Raw genomic sequence first — 25,623 nt, 5'->3', positions numbered from 1 at the left:
AAATACTAAATCCTAAACTATAACGCTTGACCTTAAACCATGACATTATTTTGAACACAAACACAATACCACTAAAAAAACATAAATAGAGAATCATACCCTAAGCTAAAGCTACCAGTTACTAAAGGCACTAAAGGCACCAACCTTCAATCAATCTGATAGACATGTATTACAACATATCCTAGTGTCAAATCTAATTGGGCTTCTTCTTTTCTTTTCTTTTTTTAATGTCAAATAGCTAAAGCTATGGGCTATAAACAAGTGGATTAATTTGAGCCCACCAAACCCATCATCATGTTTGGTTGTAACGCACTGAGGTGGAGTATATGAGTAGGAAAACTAAAAGCATGGAGCTCTTGTCCGTGTCAAAGTTTAGATCAGAGGAAGAGCACTTAGTTTTATAATCTCATAGTAGATTGGATTTAAGATTTTGACCAGTTTGCTGTAAACCAACAAAAAGAAAGAAATTGTTTTTTGAAAAATTACCGACAAGGAGAACTTTTGACATGTTTTTATGGAAAAATAACATGTGTAATCAGAGGTTTCAAAACACAATTTTTGTTCAATCACAATTGGCTTCCTGGCCAAAGAGTCGATATTGGGGTTGGTGAATCTTCATCTTTGTTGTCCATTTGGCTGCTTGCAAGCACACCAGGCAGCATGAGAGAGAGAGAGAGAGAGAGAGAGAGAGAGAGAGAGAGAGAGAGAGAGAGAGAGAGAGAGGAACATTCCGTTTTCATTTAACAATTCAACGAATATCTTTAACAACATCAAGTCTAATGCCCCGGCTGATCCAACAATTAACCAGCAAACAAAAAAGGAAATAACAAAAAGAAAAAGGCCAATGCAACACTTTTTTTATTTTACAGAAAATAGATTCAACAGCTACAAAGGTACCATCAAAACAGAACACAGTGATAAGTTCTTTAGGCTCGATACAAGTTTAGGCTATGTAGCATGAATTCCCTTGTTGCACTAGAAATATTGGTGTTACCACTTAAAGCTTGATGCTCAGGTTTTTCCGTGCATGGTGCAAGGCTTGCTCCGGCATTCCCAAAGCTAATCACATAAACTTCAATCTGAAAAAGTTAATTTGAAATAATGAATTCGCATGCACAACTGGCAATAAAAATGAGACATCACAATTCCACTACTTTGGAGTCTCCAATATTAATCTTTCAACAACAATTTACAAACATGTACAAATCTTATTTACGTTTATATGAACATCATCATGCGTACACTAATTGCATTGACATAAACTAATCTTTGATTAAAGTATTGAGCATTCACTATGCAGACACTTTGTGCTGTTGTGACCTCAGCAAAAGCACTCTAGAAAAAATTAGCAACCTCCGACAAAGCAGAATCTCCAACCTACCCAATAAATCGAATTACATTACTACAGCCAACAACGAATCATGTACCCAATAAATAACACACTAGTATCAACTACCAAAAATGTAAACTTTCTAAACACCACGCACCAACTAATTTGTTCACACTGATTATATCATAGTTTAAGGAGGGGGTTCCAACACAGAGCAAGTGACTCACTATTGGGATTGAAAAATGACATCACTTAAAATAAATGGGATAGCCACTTAGAGCAAATAATGGAAGAAACTGTTGAGAAATATGTGTACGGTTTATATTATCAAACTTTCTACTTCATCACATCCCTTTCTTACACTATAATATGGGAGGAGAGAAGAAGGGAAAAAGGTCATGTTGACGGAGACGAAACCAAAGCTACCAGTAACCAAGCCGCTTTAGTCATTCTGATTCCCAAATTGAGCAGGCAAATGTAAGGTGTATAGCAGCTAACCATATGGTCAAACTAACAACTTTAGCCACCTCTTCCAGGTGTCTCCTTACTGAATCTTCTGGAGAAATAATGGCAAAGGTGGTGTGGCCATTAAAATAACAAGCAATTACTTTGCAATTCGAGAAACAACTTATATTCAGACTAAAGCAACAGAATGGTTAAGAATAGAAACTGGGAATGATTGTGAGAACTGAAATTAAAAAAGAAAGTGTGCAAATTTCTCAATAAAAAAAGAAAAGCACATGTCCAAAAAAGCCCAGTTCCTTTTCCATACTAGCCTGTTCAGTTAATTCATGGCCATACCACAGCATATGAAGTGGTTCCACCATTGCACTAGATAAGTTAAGAGGAGCTACAATGTCAATGCCGTGGTATGATGTGCAACAAAACACTACCCAAGAACATGGAGTTTCCAACCTCACCAGGGAGCTGGACCAGCTGGTGTCGTTGGCTGAGAGAAAGGAGGTTTTCCATCCTTTCTCAAATGACAACCTAACTAACTGGAGTCTCCAGAATCCGTCAAAATTGTTGAACAACAGAAAAAAATGCGCAAGTAATCCAAGCGTCATAAAGGAGTTGAGAAAGGTTTAGGATAATTTCTGACAAACTGCCAGTAAAAAGGGGGCCACTGATTGTCAAACTTAAACACGAGCCACTATAAAATTTCACGTAATGAACAAAAAGCAATTAATCATCACATAACTTAAAAACTGACAACTTATTATTGCCCTGTACCTGAATGTTCACCTGTTAATCATTCCAAGTCTTCCTACGGTCAAATAAGTTGTGCTTTTTTCAGGTCAGCGACAACCCCCCGGTCTACGGTACCCCTTTCATTGTACAGTACCTGGAAAAAATAATTGAAATGGGTATACAGTATGGTATGAATTAGACTAAACAAGTATTAAGTCTTTCTACTGGAGGTACCTTGTCTATGATTCCATATTCAACTGCCTCACTAGGACTAAAATATTTTGGACGCCTAATGTCCGCTTCAATTTGCTCAGTTGATTTTCCAACATGCTTTGCGAAGAGCTTAACCTAGAACATAAATTAAATAATAAACATTTGAATTGATAGATCAACTCATGTTTAAATGCACTTTTTTGTTGGACAGAATGCACATTTCAAATGCAAAGATTATAGAATTAGTCACTTCTGGACTCAAATCACAGCGGTTTAAATACCACCGCATGTTCAAAGAAGAGCATTTTACCTTTACCTTCCCCAGAATTATTACAATTGAGCTAAATGGGAATTTTTAAAACCTTCCTCCAACCAAAATAAAAATAAAAATAATATGGATTCATCATGGCTGTAACGATTTAAGTGAATTCAAAATAATTACCTTTTATATATAAGTAATTCAAAACAATTACCTTTTTATATAATAAGTAATTCAAAACAATTACCACATCAAGCATATGCAACAAAAAAAATATTTCTGTAAAGAAGCATGAGAAATTTTTTTTTGTTTTTTTATATTTCTTTTCTGATAAATTATAAGCCAAAATTTTCCAACTTGGTCTCACTTTTCTGCTACAAAAAAGAGAAAAATGGTAAAACAAATGAATTCAAGAAAAAATACAATCTCTTCCATTCTTTGAAAGTTTTGAAGATCATAAACATCTAGCCAACATCCAAACTAGTCAATGAGCACGGAGTGAAGAATGGGAAGAAATATGTAGTCCAAGGGCCATTAATCTTACCAGTTCTTCTTTAACATTCTTCACTTCCTTTCTTGCAAGGTCAATATCTGTTGCTTGACCTTGAAACCTTGCAATCGGCTGCAGATAGATAACGAAAGAAGACAAAAGATTCATGTTAGAATTTAATCCACATGCAAGTGCCACTCAACCAGATAAAAAGTACTAATTCCAGCCTTGCAATAAAGAGAGAGAAAAAATACGATGATACAATATCTTAAAGCTCAACAAATTAGTGATAAAGATAGAACCTGCTTTATCATGATTGTTGATGAGGGTAAAGCAGAACGGTTTCCCTTGGCACCAGCAGCCAAAAGTAAGGCAGCTTCTCCCCAAGCATTACCAACGCAAAGAGTAAATATAGGTGGCTTGACATATCTGCAGCGGTTAAAAATTAGTTTTAAACTGTAAGGGCAAGGTTCAGATCATCCCTAAAATTCAATGAATGCAAAGTAGAACTTATCAAACATGATTGATTAAAAAACATGACATAAAAATGGAAAACATAAAGATTAATGACCTCATGACATCATATATTGCAAAAGCCTCTGTCTCATAACCCAACTTCTCACCACCCTGAAGAGTACAACATAAAAGTCATATAAAACGAACAAATTATTATAAGAAATAAAAGAATTAAACAAGGCATAATATTTATAATCTTTGCTGTTCTCTTTAAGAGTAAATTGGAAAAGGGGGCATTAAGATGAGAATTGGTACACATAGGTATGGTTTTAAATAATAAACAGTTAACAAGCAACTATCCTGTTTCTCAGCCAAACTGAAGAGGATCCAGCGGAAAAAAAGAGGGCTAACAGCTCAAGAAGACAATAATTTATCTTTCTCCTAACACACCTACCATCAAGTTGATTAACAGAGCAATGCTTATGACACAAGAGAACTTCAATTACAACTACAGATACAATCAGAGAAGTGGGGCAGAAGTAGCCCAAAAGTTAAAATGAAAATAATTAAATAAAAGTGGAGTTACAATCATACATTCTTTGGTTCTTTCTGGAAAACCTTAGCTTATAATCAATACTGCTGCCCCCATTGTTGACATTACTATAAACCCTCACAACTACTACCATCCCACCACGAGAATTAATCCCAACTTCTCCTTTGCAACCACCATAATTGGCATCACCTATGATTGTATCAGAACTTCTATTTTATAGATTGGAACCACCCAATTACCACTACTATAACTCACTCTGGCACCATCATCAACATCTAAGCAATCGCTAGAATGAGACTATAAGCACTCATATCTACAGATAAATGCATAATAATGTAATAAGCATGCACTCTCTAATTACTACCGAGTGATTAATTGACCAATACCATCAAAATGCAAAACCATGGATATACCTACGTTTTAGAACTTTCCCATTTTTGTCCTGCCCCATCCACCTTTTAATTATGGGCAAACATTGGACCAGTCATCTTCTAATTATCTCATACTATCGTGACTAAATAAAAAAATTTTAGCAACATTAATACAACATTTTCCCTTGGACTCTTGGTTGTGCTTCAAAGATTCCAATGTGTTAAACAAGCAGATCGTTACACTAAAGCTACCAAAAACAAAGAAGGGTGTTGAGTGTTAACCTTGGTTGTTCCGGTGGAGTTTATGTACAAGTAAATAGGCTTTGTTTCGTCTTCATACTGAAGGTATAGAAACTCCGCAAGTATCAACTCCGTTACCGAAGGAACAAGTGACATGCCCAAGTAAACAATCCGATTTTTGTACAGATATGATGCCAGGTCCGGAGGCGGTTGCTCCCACGCACTTCCCCTTTGAAACGGAATCACCTAAACACACAAATTTCAATTTTTTTTTTTCAATTTTTCAATTTCATCACACAATAATAATCAAAATGAACATTACCTAAAATCTCCTATCTCTGTAAATTGAGCCTAACGGTGAAATGTGTGAAGGTAATTGGAGGAAACACACAAAGTTCAATTGTTATTCAATTTTTCAATTTCATTTCACAACAAACAAAACCAACATTACCTGCAATCTCAAATTTCTTCAAAGTGAGCCTAATTACAGCTTAGAAACCCTTAAAAAAGCAAACTCGCGGTGCAAATGTGTGTGAAGGTAATTAATTTGAGGAGTACCATGGTGACGACGCCTCGAGAGGGCTTGGAGCCGCGAAACGACGCCGGATTGAGGGAAGTGGGGCGGAGCTTGTGGCCGGAGAAGTCGGAGGAGAGGCTGGTGCTGCCGGCGAAGGAAGAGAGGAAGTTGGTGGAGAGGGAGGCTCTGATAGGGGACTTGGACGACGACGCCGTTTGGATGCGGTGGTTAAGGTTTACGGCTCGGGGGGTAGTCGGTGGCCGTGCTAACATGCCCGTGTGGAACGCGAAGCTGGAAGCTGTGGTGGCCACCTCCATTGATTTAGTTTAGAGAGCAGTGATAAGTAACTGGTAAACGCTGTGCGAGAGTGAAGGAAAATAATACAAGAAGATATTGGAACGAATAGACTGGGCTTTTGTGTTATCGGGCCTTCAGTGGTGGGCTTTGGGTCAAAACTCGTTTAAATGTTGACTAATTCTAAGGCAACCCCACAATCTGCTTTTCACAGCCCCACTGCCGGCGGGGTGGAGGAAGGGAGGGTAGGGTGGTGGTGGGGTGGGGCTGTTCAATATGATTTTTTTTTTTAAAGTTGAGGGTAAATTGGAAATTTAAAGATAAACTAAAAAAAAAATAGACTATGGAGTTTCTTTAGAGTTACAATTATTGTTAATTGGAGTTGTAAACATTTAAATTTAAATATAGTCTACAAATAAATTTAAAAATAAAAATATTTACCTTAGCAATAGAAAAACTGGATGAGTCAACATCCAAGGTTAACCAAATATGTCAACCTACCTAAAAAACAAGGTGATAGGCCGGTCTACTTTTAAGTATTGCTTGACTCTGCTTGGCGCTTATTTTTCATCTTTTGCAATATCGTTAATGTCCAATAGTAACTATATGTGAACGGTAACGTCGGTAAGTATAAAAATGCATTAAAATGATGCTTATAAATATATTTTATGTTTCTTTTCTTACATAAATACTTCAAAATTAAACGAACATAAACATGAAAATTCAAATTTATGAAATCACATTCACCCTAATTTTAACTATAACAATAGTTGTTATTATTTGTCACTGCAAAGATACTGTCAAAGAATAACTATTGGTCTAGTACAACGCCTTATATTCACTCAGCGACTCTTTTTTTTTTTTTCCCAATTTTATCGCCTCATTTTAAAAATGTGGGCTTATTATCATTTAGTGAACCTTTTTAACATTCTAAAACATTAGATGAGTTGATTTAACATTAGGGGTTTAAAAACCATTAGTGTAATTAACCCTAAGTTTATTTAAACAATTAGTTCAATTGGATTTGATATTGCAGGTATATTGACACAAATGTCTAATGTGTCACTCATTCACGTTGAGATGCATTATTCCTTATTTTTGGTAAATAAGTTTTACGAATGTACCAATACTTATTTTTTTTGGTAGAGTGGGGAGGCCTAAAACAATACTTATTGATCTGCTTGAAAAGTTGTATAAGAAATGCTCTTTCTTTTTCAAAAGAGTGATAAATTTTTGTTTATTAACAACTCTAATACAATTCCAATCTCAACGAAAAAATTTTAAGTATGACCGTAACACCGTTATATTGTGTTATTAATCTGTGTGTTATAATATAGATAAATAACGTGTTTATAAATTTAAGGTTTAAGGTTATAGATTTTAATAATTTTATTCATATTATATTTTTAATGAATTTATCACATCGTTATATAATGTCATTGTGTCGTGAAGAAAGGAGAAAAGAAACTTAAAAATAAGACTTTTCAAATCTAAGTCGCCGGCACTACTGTTTTTTAAAAGGTGGACCACGGACTCTTCTTCCTATTTTCTTCCGAGCGACTCTTTTTTTTTTTTTTCCCAATTTTATCGCCTCATTTTAAAAATGTGGGCTTATTATCATTTAGTGAACCTTTTTAACATTCTAAAACATTAGATGAGTTGATTTAACATTAGGGGTTTAAAAACCATTAGTGTAATTAACCCTAAGTTTATTTAAACAATTAGTTCAATTGGATTTGATATTGCAGGTATATTGACACAAATGTCTAATGTGTCACTCATTCACGTTGAGATGCATTATTCCTTATTTTTGGTAAATAAGTTTTACGAATGTACCAATACTTATTTTTTTTGGTAGAGTGGGGAGGCCTAAAACAATACTTATTGATATGCTTGAAAAGTTGTATAAGAAATGCTCTTTCTTTTTCAAAAGAGTGATAAATTTTTGTTTATTAACAACTCTAATACAATTCCAATCTCAACGAAAAAATTTTAAGTATGACCGTAACACCGTTATATTGTGTTATTAATCTGTGTGTTATAATATAGATAAATAACGTGTTTATAAATTTAAGGTTTAAGGTTATAGATTTTAATAATTTTATTCATATTATATTTTTAATGAATTTATCACATCGTTATATAATGTCATTGTGTCGTGAAGAAAGGAGAAAAGAAACTTAAAAATAAGACTTTTCAAATCTAAGTCGCCGACACTACTGTTTTTTAAAAGGTGGACCACAGACTCTTCTTCCTATTTTCTTCCGAGCGACTCTTTTTTTTTTTTCCCAATTTTATCGCCTCATTTTAAAAATGTGGGCTTATTATCATTTAGTGAACCTTTTTAACATTCTAAAACATTAGATGAGTTGATTTAACATTAGGGGTTTAAAAACCATTAGTGTAATTAACCCTAAGTTTATTTAAACAATTAGTTCAATTGGATTTGATATTGCAGGTATATTGACACAAATGTCTAATGTGTCACTCATTCACGTTGAGATGCATTATTCCTTATTTTTGGTAAATAAGTTTTACGAATGTACCAATACTTATTTTTTTTGGTAGAGTGGGGAGGCCTAAAACAATACTTATTGATCTGCTTGAAAAGTTGTATAAGAAATGCTCTTTCTTTTTCAAAAGAGTGATAAATTTTTGTTTATTAACAACTCTAATACAATTCCAATCTCAACGAAAAAATTTTAAGTATGACCGTAACACCGTTATATTGTGTTATTAATCTGTGTGTTATAATATAGATAAATAACGTGTTTATAAATTTAAGGTTTAAGGTTATAGATTTTAATAATTTTATTCATATTATATTTTTAATGAATTTATCACATCGTTATATAATGTCATTGTGTCGTGAAGAAAGGAGAAAAGAAACTTAAAAATAAGACTTTTCAAATCTAAGTCGCCGGCACTACTGTTTCTTAAAAGGTGGACCACGGACTCTTCTTCCTATTTTCTTCCAACCCACAAGGACCACAACTACTGTTGTTCTGTTTGTTGTTTCTTGTTTGCTAGTCAAAACTCTTTACATTGACCACAAGGTCCAGAATTGACAGGATCGGAGTGTGGCTCCTGCTTTCCCAGAAATATACTATGAAGTTGCTTCTAAATTTGCAGGTAGCAGAGTGAAATCGTGGTATATACTTATGAAGTTACTTCACTTTTTTGTATTATATGAGCTTCATTGTGTTTTGTTGCCACCCTCCTTCCCTCTTTTGCTTGAAAACTTTGTGTTCTTGTGCAGTTGTGCACCTTTTGTTTGGTGCTAATATGTTTGTTCACTTGTCACAGATTCTTTACCTTACCCTTAAAGCCTTAATTCTTATTATGTAGAGAAGTTTTCAGATCTGTATCCCTTGTCTTGTTTTGTCCTGAGGAAGGCAGTAATATTAGTGTTTCTTCAACAATTACTCTTCCTATTAGAATCTAGATGCATTATCCTAAGCAGCTTGATTGTATCAGTATCAATCAGTACTCTCCTAGAATGGACCTGAGGTTGAAGAAGGCTGCTCAAGCAGGAGATATTGATCTCTTGTACACTTTAATTCTGAAGGATGCTAAACTTTTGGACCACATTAGTGGGGTACCATTTGTTGATACTCCTCTACACATAGCTGCATCTGAAGGGCATATACTGTTTGCCATGGAGATAATGAGACTAAAGCCATCATTTGCTAGGAAGCCAAACCAAGATGGGCTCACTCCCATGCACTTGGCTCTGCAAAATAGGAACACCCAGATGGTGCTTCGCCTCCTTGACATTGATAGAGACCTCATTCGCGTGCCGGGGAGGGAGGGTGTGACTCCCTTGCACCATGTAGCCAAAGAAGGAAATATGGAACTCTTGGCTGTGTTTGTATCAGCTTGCCCAAAATCCTTTGAGGATGTGACGATTAGAAACGAGACTGCTCTGCACATTGCGTTGAAAAATGATAAGATTGAAGCATTTGAAGACCTGGTGAGATGGCTAATACAGGTCTGTTATGAAGAGGTCCATCAACTGGAGAAAAGGATATTGAACTGGAAGGATGAGGATGGCAACACTTTGTTGCACATTGCAACATCTAGAAATCAACCTGAGGTGAGTTTTCCTGTTCTTATTGTTTTTAATTAAATGGGGTGCTACACCAATTATTGACATTACTTTATATACATTTGGCATCTTGGAAATTCAGCTTCAGAACTAATGATTGGGTGAAACTTGAGGGTATATTTTGTCGTATTATAAGCACTGATAGGGCCCTCTGTTATCAATACCTCAATTGTGTGCTGTTACAACACGGCAGCAAACTTGTCATATTGGATAAAAATGTTTTTAACTTCTTATTTTGCTTGAAGCTTTCAGTTTACTCAATCAAAGAAGAAACCACATTTTTAAATTGATTTATCTATTAATTGGTTAATTTCTCCATTATGCAGGTAGTTCAGCTATTATTGAACTCCAGAGTAGATGTAAACTCCAAGAATTTGGAGGGTTTGACGGCCCTGGACATGGTACAGCATCAAAGGCCGTTGGCTGACGGACGAATAAGAACCATGCTATGTGGTGCTGGAGCTCAGGGAGGAGCTTCACTTCCTACTGTTCTCACCATCACACATTCCTTAAGGTTGGAAAACTCAATTTGATCAAGAATTGGAAATTTTACTATTGTCATCATAGATACATAGCTTCATTAATTCATACATACATCACTGCCTCACTATAGACTCTGAAAAACTCAAAGAATAAGTTTAGCTGGTTCATAATTCCTGAAACCTTTTACATGGTAACAAATATGTCCAGCTTTGGCATACCATAGTGTAAGATTTTCAGTCTTTGTTGGTCAAATATATTGCTCTCAATTAGGCTTGATATGTGTCACAGAACCACTCACATAGGATCACTGCCATGAATGCAATGACTTATTTATAGAAAGTCAACCACTTCTAGCTCAATTGTTCCACAATTTCCACAGCATAATATTGTAATCTCTCAGCTTCCTACTTATGTCTCTTCTCAGAACGGATCAGAGGTTGAAGAAGGCTGCTCAAGAGGGAGATATTGGTGGCTTGTATGAATTGATACAGGAGGATTCCTATATTTTAGAGCGCATAGATCAGGTTCCATTTGTTAATACTCCTTTGCACATTGCTGCATCTGCAGGGCATACCCATTTTGCCATGGAGATTTTGATATTAAAGCCTGCATTTGCAAGGAAGCCAAACCAAGAAGGCTTCAGTGCAATGCACCTTGCTTTGAAACATGGGAAAAGACAGACAGTGCTTTCTGTCTTATCTGTCTATAGAGACCTTGTCCGAGTCAAAGGAAGGGGGGGTATGACTCTCTTACATTATGCAGCTGAAATTGGAGACTTGGATCTTCTAGCTGAGTTTCTAGCAGCTTGCCCAGAATCTATCATAGATCTGACAATTCGAAAAGAAACTGCACTGCATGTTGCTGCAAAGAATGACAGGTCAGAAGCACTTGAAGTCTTGTTGGGATGGCTTCAGCATGTTGATATAGACCTGGTCTTGCAGTGGATTGATGATGAAGGCAACACTGTATTTCACATTGCAACAACTAGAAATCAATTCCAGGTAACAGGAGAATAATGTTTTGCTTCAGGTATCAGTAATTGTCCATTAAGTTCCTCAACCTGCAAGCATACATGCATGTATTTCATTGATTTTTAGGTTTTCCTTGAGGTTTGAGTTTGAGGTATTAAAAGGAAACAAAGATAATTTTCTTTCCCACTTGTCACCTATCTTTTTAATATACCAATGATCAATGACAAACTCTTGTGCCCAGTATCCTTGGTAGTTATAAGGACTGCTATTATAAGTTGGCTATGTATAATTTACCACAGTTTTCAAATAACACAAATGGTGGGATGGTATTCCTAGAAGTTGGGTATGTAGTCATAAGCTTCAAAAACTAGAAAGAGCTGATTATGAACTTGAAATAGTGAAGCATTTAGCTCTTCCAAATGGATAAAAGAACCAAGTTGTAGAAGACAACTGCTTTAGTCATACTGCAAAACAACCAATATCTCTGACCTTTTTCCTGTATGTTTTAATTATAACTTTGCATGCTAATATTATGCAGGTGGTGAGGTTGTTAATAAAAAGGGTTGATATAAATGCCAAGAATTTGGAGGGTTTAACAGCTCTCGACATCTCAGACCGCCAAGGACCAGTAAACAATACAGAGATCAGGAATTTATTACTCCGAAGTGGAGCCCTAAGAGCTTCATCACTTCCTAAAGTTTCTACTCTTGCAGATTCTTTGAGGACAGAGATGTCATTACCTGAGAAATGGGTAATATGCAGTTACCTCACTAAACATTGCATTTCAAATGAAAATCGCAATGCGCTACTAGTGGTAGCTGTGCTGATTGCAACAGCCACATTCCAAGCTTTGCTCAGCCCCCCTGCTGGTATCCGGAAAGATTACTCTGAAATTCCATATGGTCTCGAAACCAATACCACCAACAGTACCAGTGAACAAAATGTTCCATCATACTTTGCCTTTCACTCCAAGGCAGCATGGATTTCTTTCTTGGTTTTTAACACCATGGCCTTTTTGACATCAATATCTGAGATATTGTTTCACCTCCCACGTGGCCCTTATTTTTTGATAAAATTGGTTTTGCCTCTATTATTTTGCTACATGCTCTCATTGAGTCTCACAACACCAGTTTCAAGCGTGATGCCATTTTACCTCCTTTTATTATTTTTATCTCAACTGAAAGCAGTAGTGAGGACCATCTTTTTTAAGAGGTCATTGGAACTAAAGCTATCCATGTTGAAACACTGTCACAATTTACATAGAGAAATGAAAGTATGACCTCCTTTATTCTATGGGATCCAGTGCAATGCTACATACAACTGATCGTGGATGTACACGAAAGGGATTACTTGAGAAGTGTACTACCAAATTCTGCCATGTATATATATGATTTTCATTAATTATGGGGGTGTGTTGAACAATATAGTCTGTGCAAACTAAAAGAGAAACTGTGTAGTAATACCTTAAGGCCCATCATCGAGTTGCATTACTTACGACGTTATTTTCTCCCACCAATAATGTGATGCATTGAGTTCAACAAATACGTCTCTAGGATATAATGAAGTTCTGACTTCCTGCATGACGACAGTAGACTCAAACACCCTTTGAAGCTTGAAGCCTGCCAAGAAATCATATATTTCTGCAGAATAACAAGACAATAGATTTGATTGACGTCGAAATATAGAAATGTTGAGGCATATGCTGATTTGGAAGCAGTAACACAGAAAGAAAAAATATTGTTTTCTGGTTGAAATCTGATGCCCAGATGGGGATTTTTTGTCTTATTTGTAGACTTCTATGCATCTATTCATTTTGAGTTGCATCCATTAGTTGTAGTTATCAGTTAGGATTACATGTTTTGATCATACTTTTTCAAATTTCACTGTACAATCAAACTTATGGTTCAATCTTTAAAGAAAGATGTAGGGTACATAATGGAATTAATGAGCTCTTATAACTTATCTTATTAAGGTTTTTCTCTTTTTTCCATGTGGAGCTACTTTCACACACAATAACTGCTTGGAATATCCTAAAGAGTTATGCATTTATTCTGAAAAAATTCTAACAGATTGAATTTGAATAATGAATATTCTTGCTTTATGTTCTAAAAGTTCCATTATTGGTACATGTTTTGAGATCATTTTTAGCTTTTGTGCGTAAATTGAATGTTATTATGTATTAATTGTTAAGATGGATCATGCTATCATACGATATGTCAAAATGCTTTGTGGATGATTTGGAAGACTCATAATGCAGTGATGTTTGCAGGTTCTGTTGCTGATTCTTGAAGCAATGTCACTTGTTTGATTAAAGTGGGAGAATATTTTGTGGCCAAAGCAGTATTGCAATCAGAATTTATATCTTCACAGTAGAGCAGGGTAAAGGCCCAAGATGTGGTAGACACTATGCCTTGAAGAGGGAGTTTTCTTATGCAAAAAAAAAAAAAAAAAAAAACCAGCAAATCAGTAAAAATCTGTCTATGTGATGGATGTAATGCCCCCTAATAAGACTGGAACGAAAACAGATTGTACAATTAAAACTTCAAAGCCAAGTAGTCTCTTTTGGCAGAACCCTTCATGTGCTACATTTTGAAAGGTTTCATGATGCAGTTAAGGGCTGTGTGGCTCATGACGAACTATGTTATTTCAAACTTTTGGGTTCTATGCTGGGGTTTCTACCTCTAGCAGTATAGCAGTCATGCCTGCACTCATAATAAGAGTTGGATTCTTGTTCTCCCCAACCTCTAAATAAATTTTATAAATAAAAAAAAAATGTTCTAGGGTTCTATTTCTTAAAATCACCATTTGAGAGAGGTCTTTCTTTGATAATCAAACTGTAATTAGATATTCTGGAAGGTTTTGAACACATGAGAAAGGAAAATGACCAAAATTTCTGACCAACAACACTAAAACTTTATTATAATCAAAGAAAAAAGCAAATTATACCTAGATTCAGTTTTCACGAAGTTTCAGCATGCAAAGACAATCAAAAAGACCCCAATCCAAAGAAGGCCTAGAAAAGATCCATATACTATGACCTAATGCTGGCCCTCAAGTCTCAAGGCTAGCAACCCTCCAAGTCGCGCCATCTTAGGTAGACCAGCCCAGCACGATGGTGTGTGTAAGCTACTGCACAACCAGGATATGAAAAAGTTGGTGACTGTGGCCAACAATATCAAAGTACTTTCCTGGTCTCCACCACTCTTTATCCTTATAGCATAAATCAAAGGCCCCAATCCATAAAGGATGCCCATTAATTAACACCTCATTTGCAACCTAAGCCTATAACACAGGAACAAAGCTATAATATTGAACAGCATATATAATTATATCATTTCCCCTTCTTTATCTTGTTGAAATGAAGTTTCTGTTAGTATGCAATGTTCTAGCATGGGCTCTACACTCATTCCAAAGTTTTCATTTAGAATCTAATAACCATGATTTAGAATTTACTCTCAAATGAGAGTGAACATAATTTAGTGCCATTCATGTGTATTTGCAATGTCGTTCTTTACGTTAAGCCAACCTCTTAACCCGGCGAATTCTCTCAATTGGGTTATCAAATTCAAAGTAAAATTCCACTACCAAAAAGAAAACGTTGAAATAAACTAAATAAGCAAAAACAGAAATTAAAAATTAAAACAAAATTTGAGGCTACAGCACCACAGCAAGCAATAAGTACACGTATAAACCGTCATAAACTAGTTAATCATCTTCAAATCATTCAGAACTTGAGACTTAGTACTTCAGTCAGTTAAAAAAAAACAAAAACAAAAACAAAAACAGAGAGAGAGTAGGTTATCTGAGTTTTGTTGATGAAACCCAAGAATTAAACTAAACTGAAGGAAAACCCAGTTCAAAAAAGCATAAGAAAAGACAACGGAGATCCAAATGTGTTTACAAGAGCGCGAGGTTCAGAAATGTGTTTCATCACAAATAATCAAAGACAAATCAGTCATTGAATCACCAAAGTCAAGTAATTTAACAAGGAAGAAGCAAAACGAAACTCAAAAATATTCAAAATTTATGGTTAAAGCTCGGAAGGTACCTTGCATGGTGAGCAAGAATAGCAGAGCAGACACAATTCGAAGGTAGCAGACGACGATGTGCAAAAAAAATTTGGACCATTTCTCGATTTATGCGTGTCATCCTTGCGCAGGGGCCATGCTAATCTTCTCTGTATCGTTCCAATTTTATCGGATGTCCCCGAAGGGACGAGCTGATGTGCAAGCGGATCTTATATAAACCGTTTACAAACAACAGTGTTTCCCGATGTGGGATTGCTACGGCACAGCGTTTTGGCTTATTTCAAAATGGTGTAGTTTTAGGCTTTAGTTTTTAACTGTAAAATAAAGTTTCTTTTGAGGATTTTTGGAGGCTTGGAGCTTCGTAATTATTTCAACTTCACCAATTTTATTCCGTTTTCTCAAAATAATTTAAATGAGTGATAATTTTTAAATATAGCTTAATCATATTAACAGTTTGCAAATTTTGCCTCAAGTCTCATTTGAATTTTAAACTTTATTTTTAGATTGTTGAGTTTACTAATTTTGCTACCTTACTCACTTCAATCGCTTTATTAATTTATTTAAAATTGCCGTTAAATATTTATATGTGACAAGTATATAACTGACTTACGGTCCTCAAAATATAACATTTTTTCACCTCAAAAATCAGTCATGTACTTGTCACATACTTACCCCGCAACAGTGTGAAAGATGGTTTCTCAATTTTAGTTGATTGACATACAAAAAGAGAAAAAAAAATAAAAATGAAAACAACTTGGAGTGAATTACATGTATGATGTATGTAGGACTTTCATAAACCACACTCAATGAGTCAATGAGTCAAACTGCCAAAGTAAAGACCCTCCCTTGCACAAACAATAAGAAGAAAGCATCGGTTTGGGAACGTCAAAATAGCTTCGTAGAAAGTAGAAGAAAATAGACGTTAGCACCTAGGGTTGCACTATGGGTGCATTGTATGTGTAAATTTGAATATGGTGTATACCGTGTATTTATAGGATTTTGAAAGTTCTTATTTGGTAAAAGTCCTGAAAAGATAAGAATTCTTGAAAGCTAATCACTTAATTGCATGAGGAATACTTGCTAAAAAGGATATATTGACTAGTAATTAAAGGGTTTTATTTGTGTCATGGAGAAGAAATGTAATCCATGCATGGTCTGACATAACAAGACTAAGGATATTTTTGTGATCTTCTAAGTTGACCTATTGGACTATGTTAGTAGTGTGTCATATCTTTATTGGCTTAGTAATATTTAGTCATTTAAGCCTTTTAACTATACACGCGGTGCTTCGATCTATGATGATTTTATGCTCTTACAAACTATTGCATGTATTAATGGAATGGGTTAGTTAAAATTTAGATCATTAATTGACTAGCTTACTGTCTTTTTTCTTTTTTTTTTTTCCTTCTCATTCACTAGTTACTTTTTTTTTATCGTAAAAGATTAAATCTATATAATCTATCAAAGATTAAATTTATATGCAGTTGTTGGGTTAAAAAAAAAAAAAAGATCCCCCCTCCCCCAACTAAAAAAAAAAAAGATTAAATTTATATAATCGTAAGTGCATTATCCAAAATTATGCACGTTGTTGACACGTAGTTACCCTTATAAGAGCATGCACAATGATAATGCTAAATGCTATCGTAAAGATAATAATTTTTGGTAAAAAATGAGCTACAAATCTACAATGGAGGAGGGTTGCTAAATGCTAGACTTGTTTAGCGATTGCTAAATTTTAGCATAGCAATTATTTGGATTAAGAAAAATGTGGGACCCAGCTGGAATAAACATTCAAACCGAATGGGAATAGGAATTTTGGTGCTAAATTTCCACTTAGGCCCGGAATTGCATTTCATTACCAGATCATCCCGTAAAGGAATAGTTTAAAACTTTCCATTCTAGGCGTTTGGAACGATTAGAAATTAATATTAGGAAATGATTTGCCCTTTCCTTTCAATACTGTGCAACTTACACTTATGGAACTAAACACTAATAATTTCATCCATAAATTTCATCATGGCCATTGCTTGGACTCTTCCGTCTTCTCCCGCACGCAAATTACCGTACGACTTGCAGAGTGCAGACAAAAAAAAAACCCAGTAAGGGTAGTTTGGTCAAACAAAGTTAAAGACCACAGTTTGACCTTCTTCTTTTTTTGGCCACTAGTTTGACTTTCTTTTTGACTCTTCCAGACACAGTAAGAAAATGAGAGAGAAAATATTGACTGAAGGTTGGACTCCTTTTACCCCTATGGGTTTTGGCCTGCATGCTCTGAAGAAGTGAACTCCTCTACCTCCTATTCTGTCACGCTTTCTTTGTTCCTCTGTCTCGATCTGTCTCTGCACGTTCACCATTGTTGCTGGTAACCCTCTTCCTCTAAACTTCCTTTGCTCTCGATCTTTTTGTGTAGATGTAAGTACGCATATATGCATGTGTTGTACGATCGTTGTGTGTGTGTGTGATTTTGTTGTAAAGGTGCTGACTTTGTGATACTTTTTATATTTTTTTGTAGAATAGATTGAATCCCTTGCTCTGTGTCTCGGTATCTGTCTCTCTGCAAGTTCGCCATTGTTTCTGGTGAACTCTCTCTCTCTCTAAACTCTCTTTGTGTGTAGATGTAAATGTATATATGCATGTGTTGTATAATTGTTGTGCATGTTGGTGAATTTGGAGTAAGGGTGCTGACTTTATGATGCTTTATGTATTTTTGGTAGAAAAAATTGAATCTTTGTGGCTACGATGTTGATTGACTATAGCTTGCCCATAGCAAAGAGAACAAGGGCAAGGGTAGACCAAGCTTACGCGGAGTATTTTGAGAAAAAGAAGAAGAAGAAGAATGTGATGGGTGACTCGGCCAGTTTGATTCAACCCATTAGAGGTAGAGATGGAAAAATAGTTGGGAAAAGAAAATTGCTTTATGGCTCTGAGAATTTGGGGTCTCGTTGTCCTGGAGAGAGTGCAGGATCGAAGAATGGGAAGAAATCTAAACTGGGTTTTGGGATTAGTGAGACTGTGGGTCCAAATGATGTGGAGGATTTTGATAGTGAACAGGATGAACTTTGGGCCGGGTGGGAATTTGCTCTCAGATCTTGTGAGATAGGTTCCGAGGATTCCAATGTGGTAGGTTGCCTTGAACAACACTTTTTTACTCTGCTCTTTAAAGTACATACTATTCCCTATAATGTTGCATTATTCTAATGTACTAGGTGTCTAATATCATCATGAGTGGTTATATTATTGCAATAGTCTATCATTTTTGCATAGCTGGTGGTTCTTGTCTCCCCTCCCCTGTCTCATGTATGCATGAAACCATTTAGACAGGATGACTACTTGTATTTTTTCAACGAGTTCGTTTTGTTTCTTGAAAATATGGTTTTCTTATTATAAGTGAAATTTTGATTGGCAGGTTGAGAATAAAAGAAAACTGCTTGATGGGTCTAAGAAAATGGTTGGTAAAAGAAAATTGCTTGATGGGTCTAAAAAATTGGGTTCTCATTGTACAATGGACTCTGAGTCTGTAGCTGTTTCTGATGATGGTGAGGAGATCAGCGTGGAAGTTATTGGTATAGGACCTTTGGGTTCATTGGAAAAAGCGGATGGCGATTCAGTGGATTCTTGTCCTGCAGAGATTGCAAGATCAAAGAATGTGCAGAAATCAAAATTGGGTGTTGGGAAAATTGAGTATGTGATTGATGTGGAGGATAGTGATGACGACGTGGTGTTTGTAGGTGATAAGGGAGGAGGAGGACGAGGAAGTTTTGATTGCTTGAATTTGCAGAAGAGTGAGGGTGCCGGTGGGGTTGCTGGTGGGGTTGCCAGTGAGGTTTTGGGTGAGGATGCTGGTGAGGATGCTAGTAAGGCTGCTGGTGAGGATTATGAACTAGAAAAGTCACAAAGTTCTGGTTGTTTAGAGCACTTGAATTCTTGTGGTGGAGATGATGAGGTGAAAAGGGGGCAGAATAATGAGGTTGATAGTGCTGGTGAGGATTATGAACCGGAAAAGTCACAAAGTTCTGGTTGTTTAGAGAACTTGAATTCTTGTGGTGGAGATGTTGGGGTGAAAAAGATGCAGAATAGTGAGAGGGAGGATGCTAGTGAGGTTTCCGGTGAGGATTATGAACGAGAAAAGTCACAAAGTTCCGGTTGTTTAGAGCACTTTAATTCTTGTGGTGGAGATGTTGAGGTGAAAAAAGGGCAGAATAGTGAGGGTAAGGGTGCCGGTGAGGATTCTAGTGAGTTTGCGGGTGAGGATGCTGGTGAGGATTATGAACCAGAAAAGTTACTAAGTTCTGGTTGTTTAGAGCACTTGAATTCTTGTGGTGGAGATGATGAGGTGAAAAGGGGTAGAATAGTGAGGTTGATGGTGCTGGTGAGGATTATGACCAGAAAAGTCACAAAGTTCTGGTTGTTTAGAGAACTGGAATTCTTGTGGTGGAGATGTTGAGGTGAAAAGGGGGCAGAATAGTGAGGGTGAGGGTGCCGGTGAGGTTTCTGTTGAGGATGCCAATGAGGATTATGAACCAGAAAAGTTACGAACTTCTGGTCGTTTAGAGCAGTTGGATTCGTGTGGTGGAGATGTTGAGGTGAAAAAGGGGCAGAATAGTGAGGGTGAGGATGCCAGTGAGGTTGCCGGTGAGGTTGCTAGTGAGGATGCCACTGAGCATTCCAATGAGTATACCAGTGAGGATTGTGAACTTGAAAAGTCACAAAGTTCTTGATGCAGTACAATCAGCCAAAGGTTTACAAACGTAAACCTAAAAGAACAAGAAGCCTGGAATCCACCAGGAAATTGAGAGAAAACCTCAACAATTAGTTTAATAAAAATAATAATAGAATAATCCGCTAGCAATTGTAAAAATTGCTTAAGTACGCTTAACGAAACCCTAGGGCGCAAACAACCATATAATTAAGGCCCACGGATAATTACAAACCCAAATAAAATAAAAAAGAAAATAAATAAAATGTCTAAAAGTTTAGAATGCAGTTTGACTCGTCTCGCGATTCCCTTCGAAACGATATGCATTAATACCACTTTCAGAGCCAAACCCTCCGACTAGTAGAAATCATTTCCCCAATTTCTTGGGTTTGCAACGATCAAGCTGTTGCATAAACTTCTCCGCCATCCGTTCTGCATCAGTCTCCTCTACTTCCGAAGAACTCGACCCCGAGTTATCTTCAAGATAACACGCCTCATCATCATGGAATTCATGAAGGTCTGCAACATTGAAAGTGTTGGACATTCCCATTGACTCGGGCAGATCAATGATATAAGCATTATCATTGATTCGTTTCAGCACTTTGAATGGTCCATACTTCTTTTGTTTAAGCTTACTATATAAACCAGCAGGGACCCTCTCCTTCCTTAGAAATACCATCACGGAATCTCCTTCCTGGAACACTTTCACCCGCCTGTGCTTGTCGGCTGCAGCTTTATACTTAGCATTGGTCTGCTCCAGCTTCTGCTTAACCTTATCTCTTACTGCCAGCACTTCCTCAGCCATATTTTCAGCAGCAGCACTTGTACAATGACCTGCAGGTAACTTCACTAAATCCACCACATGGTTAGGCACAGCGGTGTACACAATGGAAAATGGAGACCTCCCTGTCGCGTTATGAACTGCGCTGTTATACGCAAATTCAACCTGTGGCAGCGCATAGTCCCACTGCTTGGGCTTTTCTCCGCAAATGCTTCGTATCATATTTCCCAGCGTCCTATTTGTGACTTCAGTCTGACCGTCAGTCTGGGGATGAGCAGTGCTGCTTCGGTTCAAGGAAGTTCCAAACATTCTCCACAGAGTGATCCAAAAATGACTAAAAAACTTGGTGTCACGATCAGAAGTTATAGTTTTCGGCACACCGTGCAGTCGGACCACCTCTCTGAAAAATAGCTTGGCTATGTTGGATGCATCAGCTGTTTTCTTGCACGCAATAAAGTGCACCATTTTGGAAAACCTGTCAACCACCACAAAAACTGAATCCACGCCCCTTTGTGTTCGGGGCAATCCTAGCACAAAGTTCATAGCAATATCCTGCCAAATATCGTTAGGAATAGGCAAAGACATATATAAACCGGTATTTTGAACCTGACCTTTCGAGACTTGACAAGTGTAGCACTTCTTAACAATGGCCCCTACATCCCGCTTCAACTGGGGCCAATAGTAACGCTCCTCTAAGCTTGCGATAGTTTTGTCACGGCCCAAATGTCCGCTCAAACCCCCTCTATGTAAATCTCGAATAAGCTTTTCTCGCAAGGATGTCATAGGGATGCACAGCAGATTACCCTTGAAAAGATATCCCTCATTAATAAAGAATTCTGTCACTGGTTCGTGGTTAACACACTTCGCCCATATCTTTTTGAAATCGTGGTCAGCCTCATATAATTCCTTCAAACATTCGAACCCCACAACTTCCTGAGAAAGAGTAACCAGCAGGGAAGCTCTTCTACTTAGGGCATCAGCAACCCGGTTTAGAGTTCCAGACTTATGCTTAATAACAAATGGGAACTTCTGCAGAAAAGTCACCCACCTGGCATGCATTTTATTAACATATTTCTGGCTGTTAATGAACTTCAGGGCCTGATGGTCTGTGAACAGTACGAATTCCCTCTGGATCAGGTAGTGCTCCCATTGCTTCAATGCCCTTACAACTGCATAAAATTCTTGGTCATAAGTACTCCATTTCTGACGGGCTTCGCTTAGTTTTTCAGAAAAGAAAGCTACTGGTCTTTTTTCTTGGGAGAGCACGGCACCCACTCCCACTCCGCTAGCATCACATTCGACCTCGAATACTCTCTCAAAGTTTGGAAGAGCTAGAACCGGAGCGGTGCAAAGTCTCTCTTTGATGAGAGCGAAACTCTTCTCCTGCTCGTCTCCCCAATTAAATCGGCCCCGCTTCAAACACTCCGTGATAGGCGCAGTAATGGTACTGAAATTTCGCACAAACTGCCTGTAAAAAGTGGCCAGACCATGGAAACTCCTCACCTCAGTCACTGATTTTGGAGTCGGCCAATCCCGGATTGCTCTAACCTTCTCATCATCAACCTGTATACCGTCCTCACCAACTACAAATCCCAAGAACAGCAGCTTGTTGGTGCAGAAAGTACACTTTTTCAGATTCATATACAACGAATTTTCTTTCAGTACGCCCAAGACTCGTCTCAGATGAACCAAGTGTTCTTCTTTGGTCCTGCTGTAAATTAATATATCATCGAAATAAACTACAGCAAAAGAGCCAATAAATGGACGAAGAACCTGGTTCATAAGTCTCATGAAGGTGCTAGGCGCGTTGGACAACCCGAAAGGCATCACCAGCCACTCAAATAGGCCATCCTTGCTTTTGAACGCCGTTTTCCATTCATCACCTGGTTTAATTCGAATCTGGTGGTAGCCACTTCGCAAGTCTATTTTTGTGAACACTTTAGAACCTTCAAGCACATCTAGCATGTCTTCTAGGCGCGGAATAGGAAATCTGTACTTGACTGTAATCTTGTTGATGGCTCGGCTGTCAACACACATACGCCACGCATTCCCTTTCTTTGGAACTAAAAGGACCGGAACCGCACAAGGACTCATACTTTCCCTGATGAACCCTTTTTTCAACAAGTCTTCAATCTGTTCCCTTAAAATCTTATTCTCCTTCGGACTCATGCGGTAATGGGGAAGATTTGGTAAACTAGCGCCGGGTACCAAATCAATTTGATGCTGTATGTCTCTCATAGGTGGCAGTTCATTAGGCAATTCGTCAGCGACGAGCTCCTGAAAATTCCTCAACATCTGCTGCACTTCAGGAGGAATGGTGGTGTCTTTGTGTACCGTCAACAAACCTTTCAGTACCACAGGAAAAAAAGAATCAGCTTCAGTTATTGCTTCATTAATCTCCCGCTCACTGCTAGTCAAGGTCAGGAAACTGGAATTCCCTCTTTCTGGCACACTTAGCTGTCCTGACTGTGTAATAGGAGCCATAGCAATTTTATGTTTGTTCCAAGTAAATAACACCACATTATCTCGTCCCTTAAATGTCGTATCCAAATCAAACTGCCAAGGGCGTCCCAACAGTACATGGCACGCATCCATGTCAATCACATCACACAACACTTCTTCCCTATAATGTCTACCAATGGAGAGTGGCACTCGGCAAGTTTCAGTAACACGAACTGAAGGTCCTTTCTCCACCTAGCCCAGCGAATAAGGCGTCTCATGCGGCTCTGTTGGTAACTGGAAATGCTCGACCTCCTTTTTCGACACGAAGTTTTCACAGCTGCCATTGTCGACAATCACACTGCACACTTTGTTTTTAATTGAACAGAGCGAACGAAAGATACTTCGCCGCTGCCCTTCCTCTTTTGGAGCCAAAAGAACTCGTTGTAACACCAGATTAATTCTTTCCAGCCCCTCTCCAAGGACAAACTCAGCCCCTGCATAATCATTGTCAGCCGCTTCTTCATCTCCCTCTTCAGGTTCATCCACTTCTACTAAGTTCGCCTGTCTAGCTCAGGGCAAACATTCGAACGATGCCCGGGTTTGCCGCATCTATAGCAAATATCTGTAGTGGGTCTGGCGTACGGGTTTTGTTTTTGGGGTTGGCTGCGAAACTGCCCTCCTCTATCAAAATTCCTGCCACTACTTTCACTCGTTCCTCTAGCTGGGAAATTCGAAGACTTCGATGCACCCCCGCTACTCTGCCCAGTTTTCCCTTTATCAGCAGGAACAACAGCACTCGCTTCAAAGGAATCTGCTACACTCCTCCGATAAGTTATTTGGCGCTTCTCTTTTTCCATTAACTCGGCCTTCAATGCTATGTTAATCGCCTCCTGCAAGGTCCACATATTTTGCAATCCAATTCTTTCTTGAATAGATGATTTCAACCCGTTCACATACCTTGCAACCTTCTGGTTTTCTGTCTCCTGTAGATGGTTACGTTCGGCCAATCGCATAAATTCATCCGTGTAATCAGCCACTGCTCTATTGCCCTGCACGCAGCTTATAAACATGCGATACAAAATTTGTTCGTAATCTGCAGGAAGGAATCTGCCCATCATGAGTTGTTTCATCCTTCGCCACGTCCGAATACGACTCTTTCCTTGCCTCTGGCGGGTATTCTGCAATTGATCCCACCACACAGCCGCAGTACTTTTTAGACGGAAAGCGACCATTTTCACCATCTTGGACTCCTGAATCTCCATAATCTCGAAGAACCTCTCCACCTCCACCAACCAATCCAAGAAATCCTCAATCTTTAGGTTACCCGCAAAGTTCGGAATGTCTGCTTTAATCCGATAGTCATCAAAACGGTGATTATTATTAGGACGATTCTGGTTATTTTCCTGGGGTAGTTCTTCGATCTCCTCCTCAGATTCGGAGTCACTCTCTTGCACACGACGTCCCACGGGGTTTCCCACGTTTTCGCCCCCTTGATTGATACCACCATTATTAGCGACTGCTCTCCCATTATTAACACCAATATTGCCAACCGTTTGCCTTAATAAATCTCGAATCTCACCAAATTGCACAGACAGATTGTCAATTCGACGGTTCTGGGCATCCAGATCCGCTCGAGTGATTGGTTCTGCATTTTCACGGTCACCCATTGCTTGAATCAACGATATCGAAGAGGAGAGACCTGCTCTGATACCACTTGATGCAGTACAATCAGCCAAAGGTTTACAAACGTAAACCTAAAAGAACAAGAAGCCTGGAATCCACCAGGAAATTGAGAGAAAACCTCAACAATTAGTTTGATAAAAATAATAATAGAATAATCCGCTAGCAATTGTAAAAATTGCTTAAGTACGCTTAACGAAACCCTAGGGCGCAAACAACCATATAATTAAGGCCCACGGATAATTACAAATCCAAATAAAATAAAAACGAAAATAAATAAAATGTCTAAAAGTTTAGAATGCAGTTTTGAGGCCCTAAACGATCTCGGATGGCCGAAAAAGCCCATACATCATGGCATAGCCATGAGTTTGACTCGTCTCGCGATTCCCTTTGAAACGATATGCATTAATACCACTTTCAGAGCCAAACCCTCCGACTAGTAGAAATCATTTCCCCAATTTCTTGGGTTTGCAACGATCAAGCTGTTGCATAAAGTTCTCCGCCATCCGTTCTGCATCAG

The 25,623-nt window shown here is 37.8% G+C and overlaps 2 protein-coding genes, 1 long non-coding RNA gene and 1 other non-coding gene across 6 annotated transcripts; 1 reads left to right on the top strand and 3 right to left on the bottom strand.

Annotated features, from left to right (window-relative positions):
- Positions 1-718: 718 nt before the first annotated feature.
- CLPR4 (CLP protease R subunit 4) lies at positions 719-5,995 on the bottom strand. 2 transcript variants are annotated; one of them, XM_086228456.1, is made up of 8 exons: positions 5,662-5,995; positions 5,146-5,349; positions 4,055-4,110; positions 3,786-3,912; positions 3,538-3,615; positions 2,756-2,869; positions 2,564-2,675; positions 719-1,079 (listed from the first exon to the last, which is right to left on the bottom strand). In XM_086228456.1, the coding sequence occupies exons 1-7, from the start codon at positions 5,935-5,937 to the stop codon at positions 2,604-2,606; spliced, it is 927 nt and encodes a 308-aa protein (XP_086084582.1). In that variant the 5' UTR covers positions 5,938-5,995; the 3' UTR covers positions 719-1,079; positions 2,564-2,603. The 2 variants fall into 2 exon arrangements, with proteins under 2 accessions (XP_086084582.1, XP_086084583.1); XM_086228457.1 differs by having other exon boundaries at positions 2,576-2,675.
- Positions 5,996-9,014: 3,019 nt separating this feature from the next.
- Positions 9,015-14,704, top strand: LOC147273667 (protein ACCELERATED CELL DEATH 6-like). Of its 2 annotated transcripts, XM_086227907.1 has the most exons (5): positions 9,015-10,010; positions 10,349-10,536; positions 10,930-11,506; positions 12,015-12,227; positions 13,746-14,704. In XM_086227907.1, exons 1-5 carry the CDS (start codon positions 9,360-9,362, stop codon positions 13,782-13,784), a joined length of 1,668 nt encoding a protein of 555 aa, XP_086084033.1. In that variant the 5' UTR covers positions 9,015-9,359; the 3' UTR covers positions 13,785-14,704. The 2 variants fall into 2 exon arrangements, with proteins under 2 accessions (XP_086084033.1, XP_086084032.1); XM_086227906.1 differs by lacking the exon at positions 13,746-14,704 and having other exon boundaries at positions 9,016-10,010; positions 12,015-12,769.
- LOC147273666 (uncharacterized) lies at positions 11,330-15,669 on the bottom strand. The gene is made up of 3 exons (XR_015119652.1): positions 15,525-15,669; positions 12,940-13,116; positions 11,330-11,468 (listed from the first exon to the last, which is right to left on the bottom strand). It is a non-coding gene; the product is annotated as an uncharacterized LOC147273666 (long non-coding RNA).
- LOC147273665 (U6 spliceosomal RNA) lies at positions 15,590-15,692 on the bottom strand. Its single transcript, XR_015119783.1, has one exon. It is a non-coding gene; the product is annotated as a U6 spliceosomal RNA (small nuclear RNA).
- Between the last annotated feature and the right edge of the window lie 9,931 nt (positions 15,693-25,623).

Source organism: Dryas octopetala, chromosome 9 (genome assembly GCF_963921425.1).
Source record: "Dryas octopetala chromosome 9, drDryOcto1.1, whole genome shotgun sequence".
NCBI lineage: Eukaryota > Viridiplantae > Streptophyta > Magnoliopsida > Rosales > Rosaceae > Dryas > Dryas octopetala.
This window is presented reverse-complemented; position numbering and strand designations above follow the sequence as displayed.

Excerpts from the sequence above, each read along its gene's own strand:
- LOC147273667 (XM_086227906.1), top strand. The coding sequence starts at position 9,360 with ATGCATTATCCTAAGCAGCTTGATTGTATCAGTATCAATCAGTACTCT. Across the intron at positions 10,011-10,348 it reads CATCTAGAAATCAACCTGAG|GTAGTTCAGCTATTATTGAA; the intron begins GTGAGTTTTCCT and ends TCCATTATGCAG. Across the intron at positions 10,537-10,929 it reads ACCATCACACATTCCTTAAG|AACGGATCAGAGGTTGAAGA; the intron begins GTTGGAAAACTC and ends GTCTCTTCTCAG.
- CLPR4 (XM_086228456.1), bottom strand. The coding sequence starts at position 5,937 with ATGGAGGTGGCCACCACAGCTTCCAGCTTCGCGTTCCACACGGGCATG. Across the intron at positions 4,111-5,145 it reads ACTCCACCGGAACAACCAAG|GGTGGTGAGAAGTTGGGTTA; the intron begins GTTAACACTCAA and ends TGTACTCTTCAG. Across the intron at positions 3,913-4,054 it reads GCAATATATGATGTCATGAG|ATATGTCAAGCCACCTATAT; the intron begins GTCATTAATCTT and ends TAACCGCTGCAG.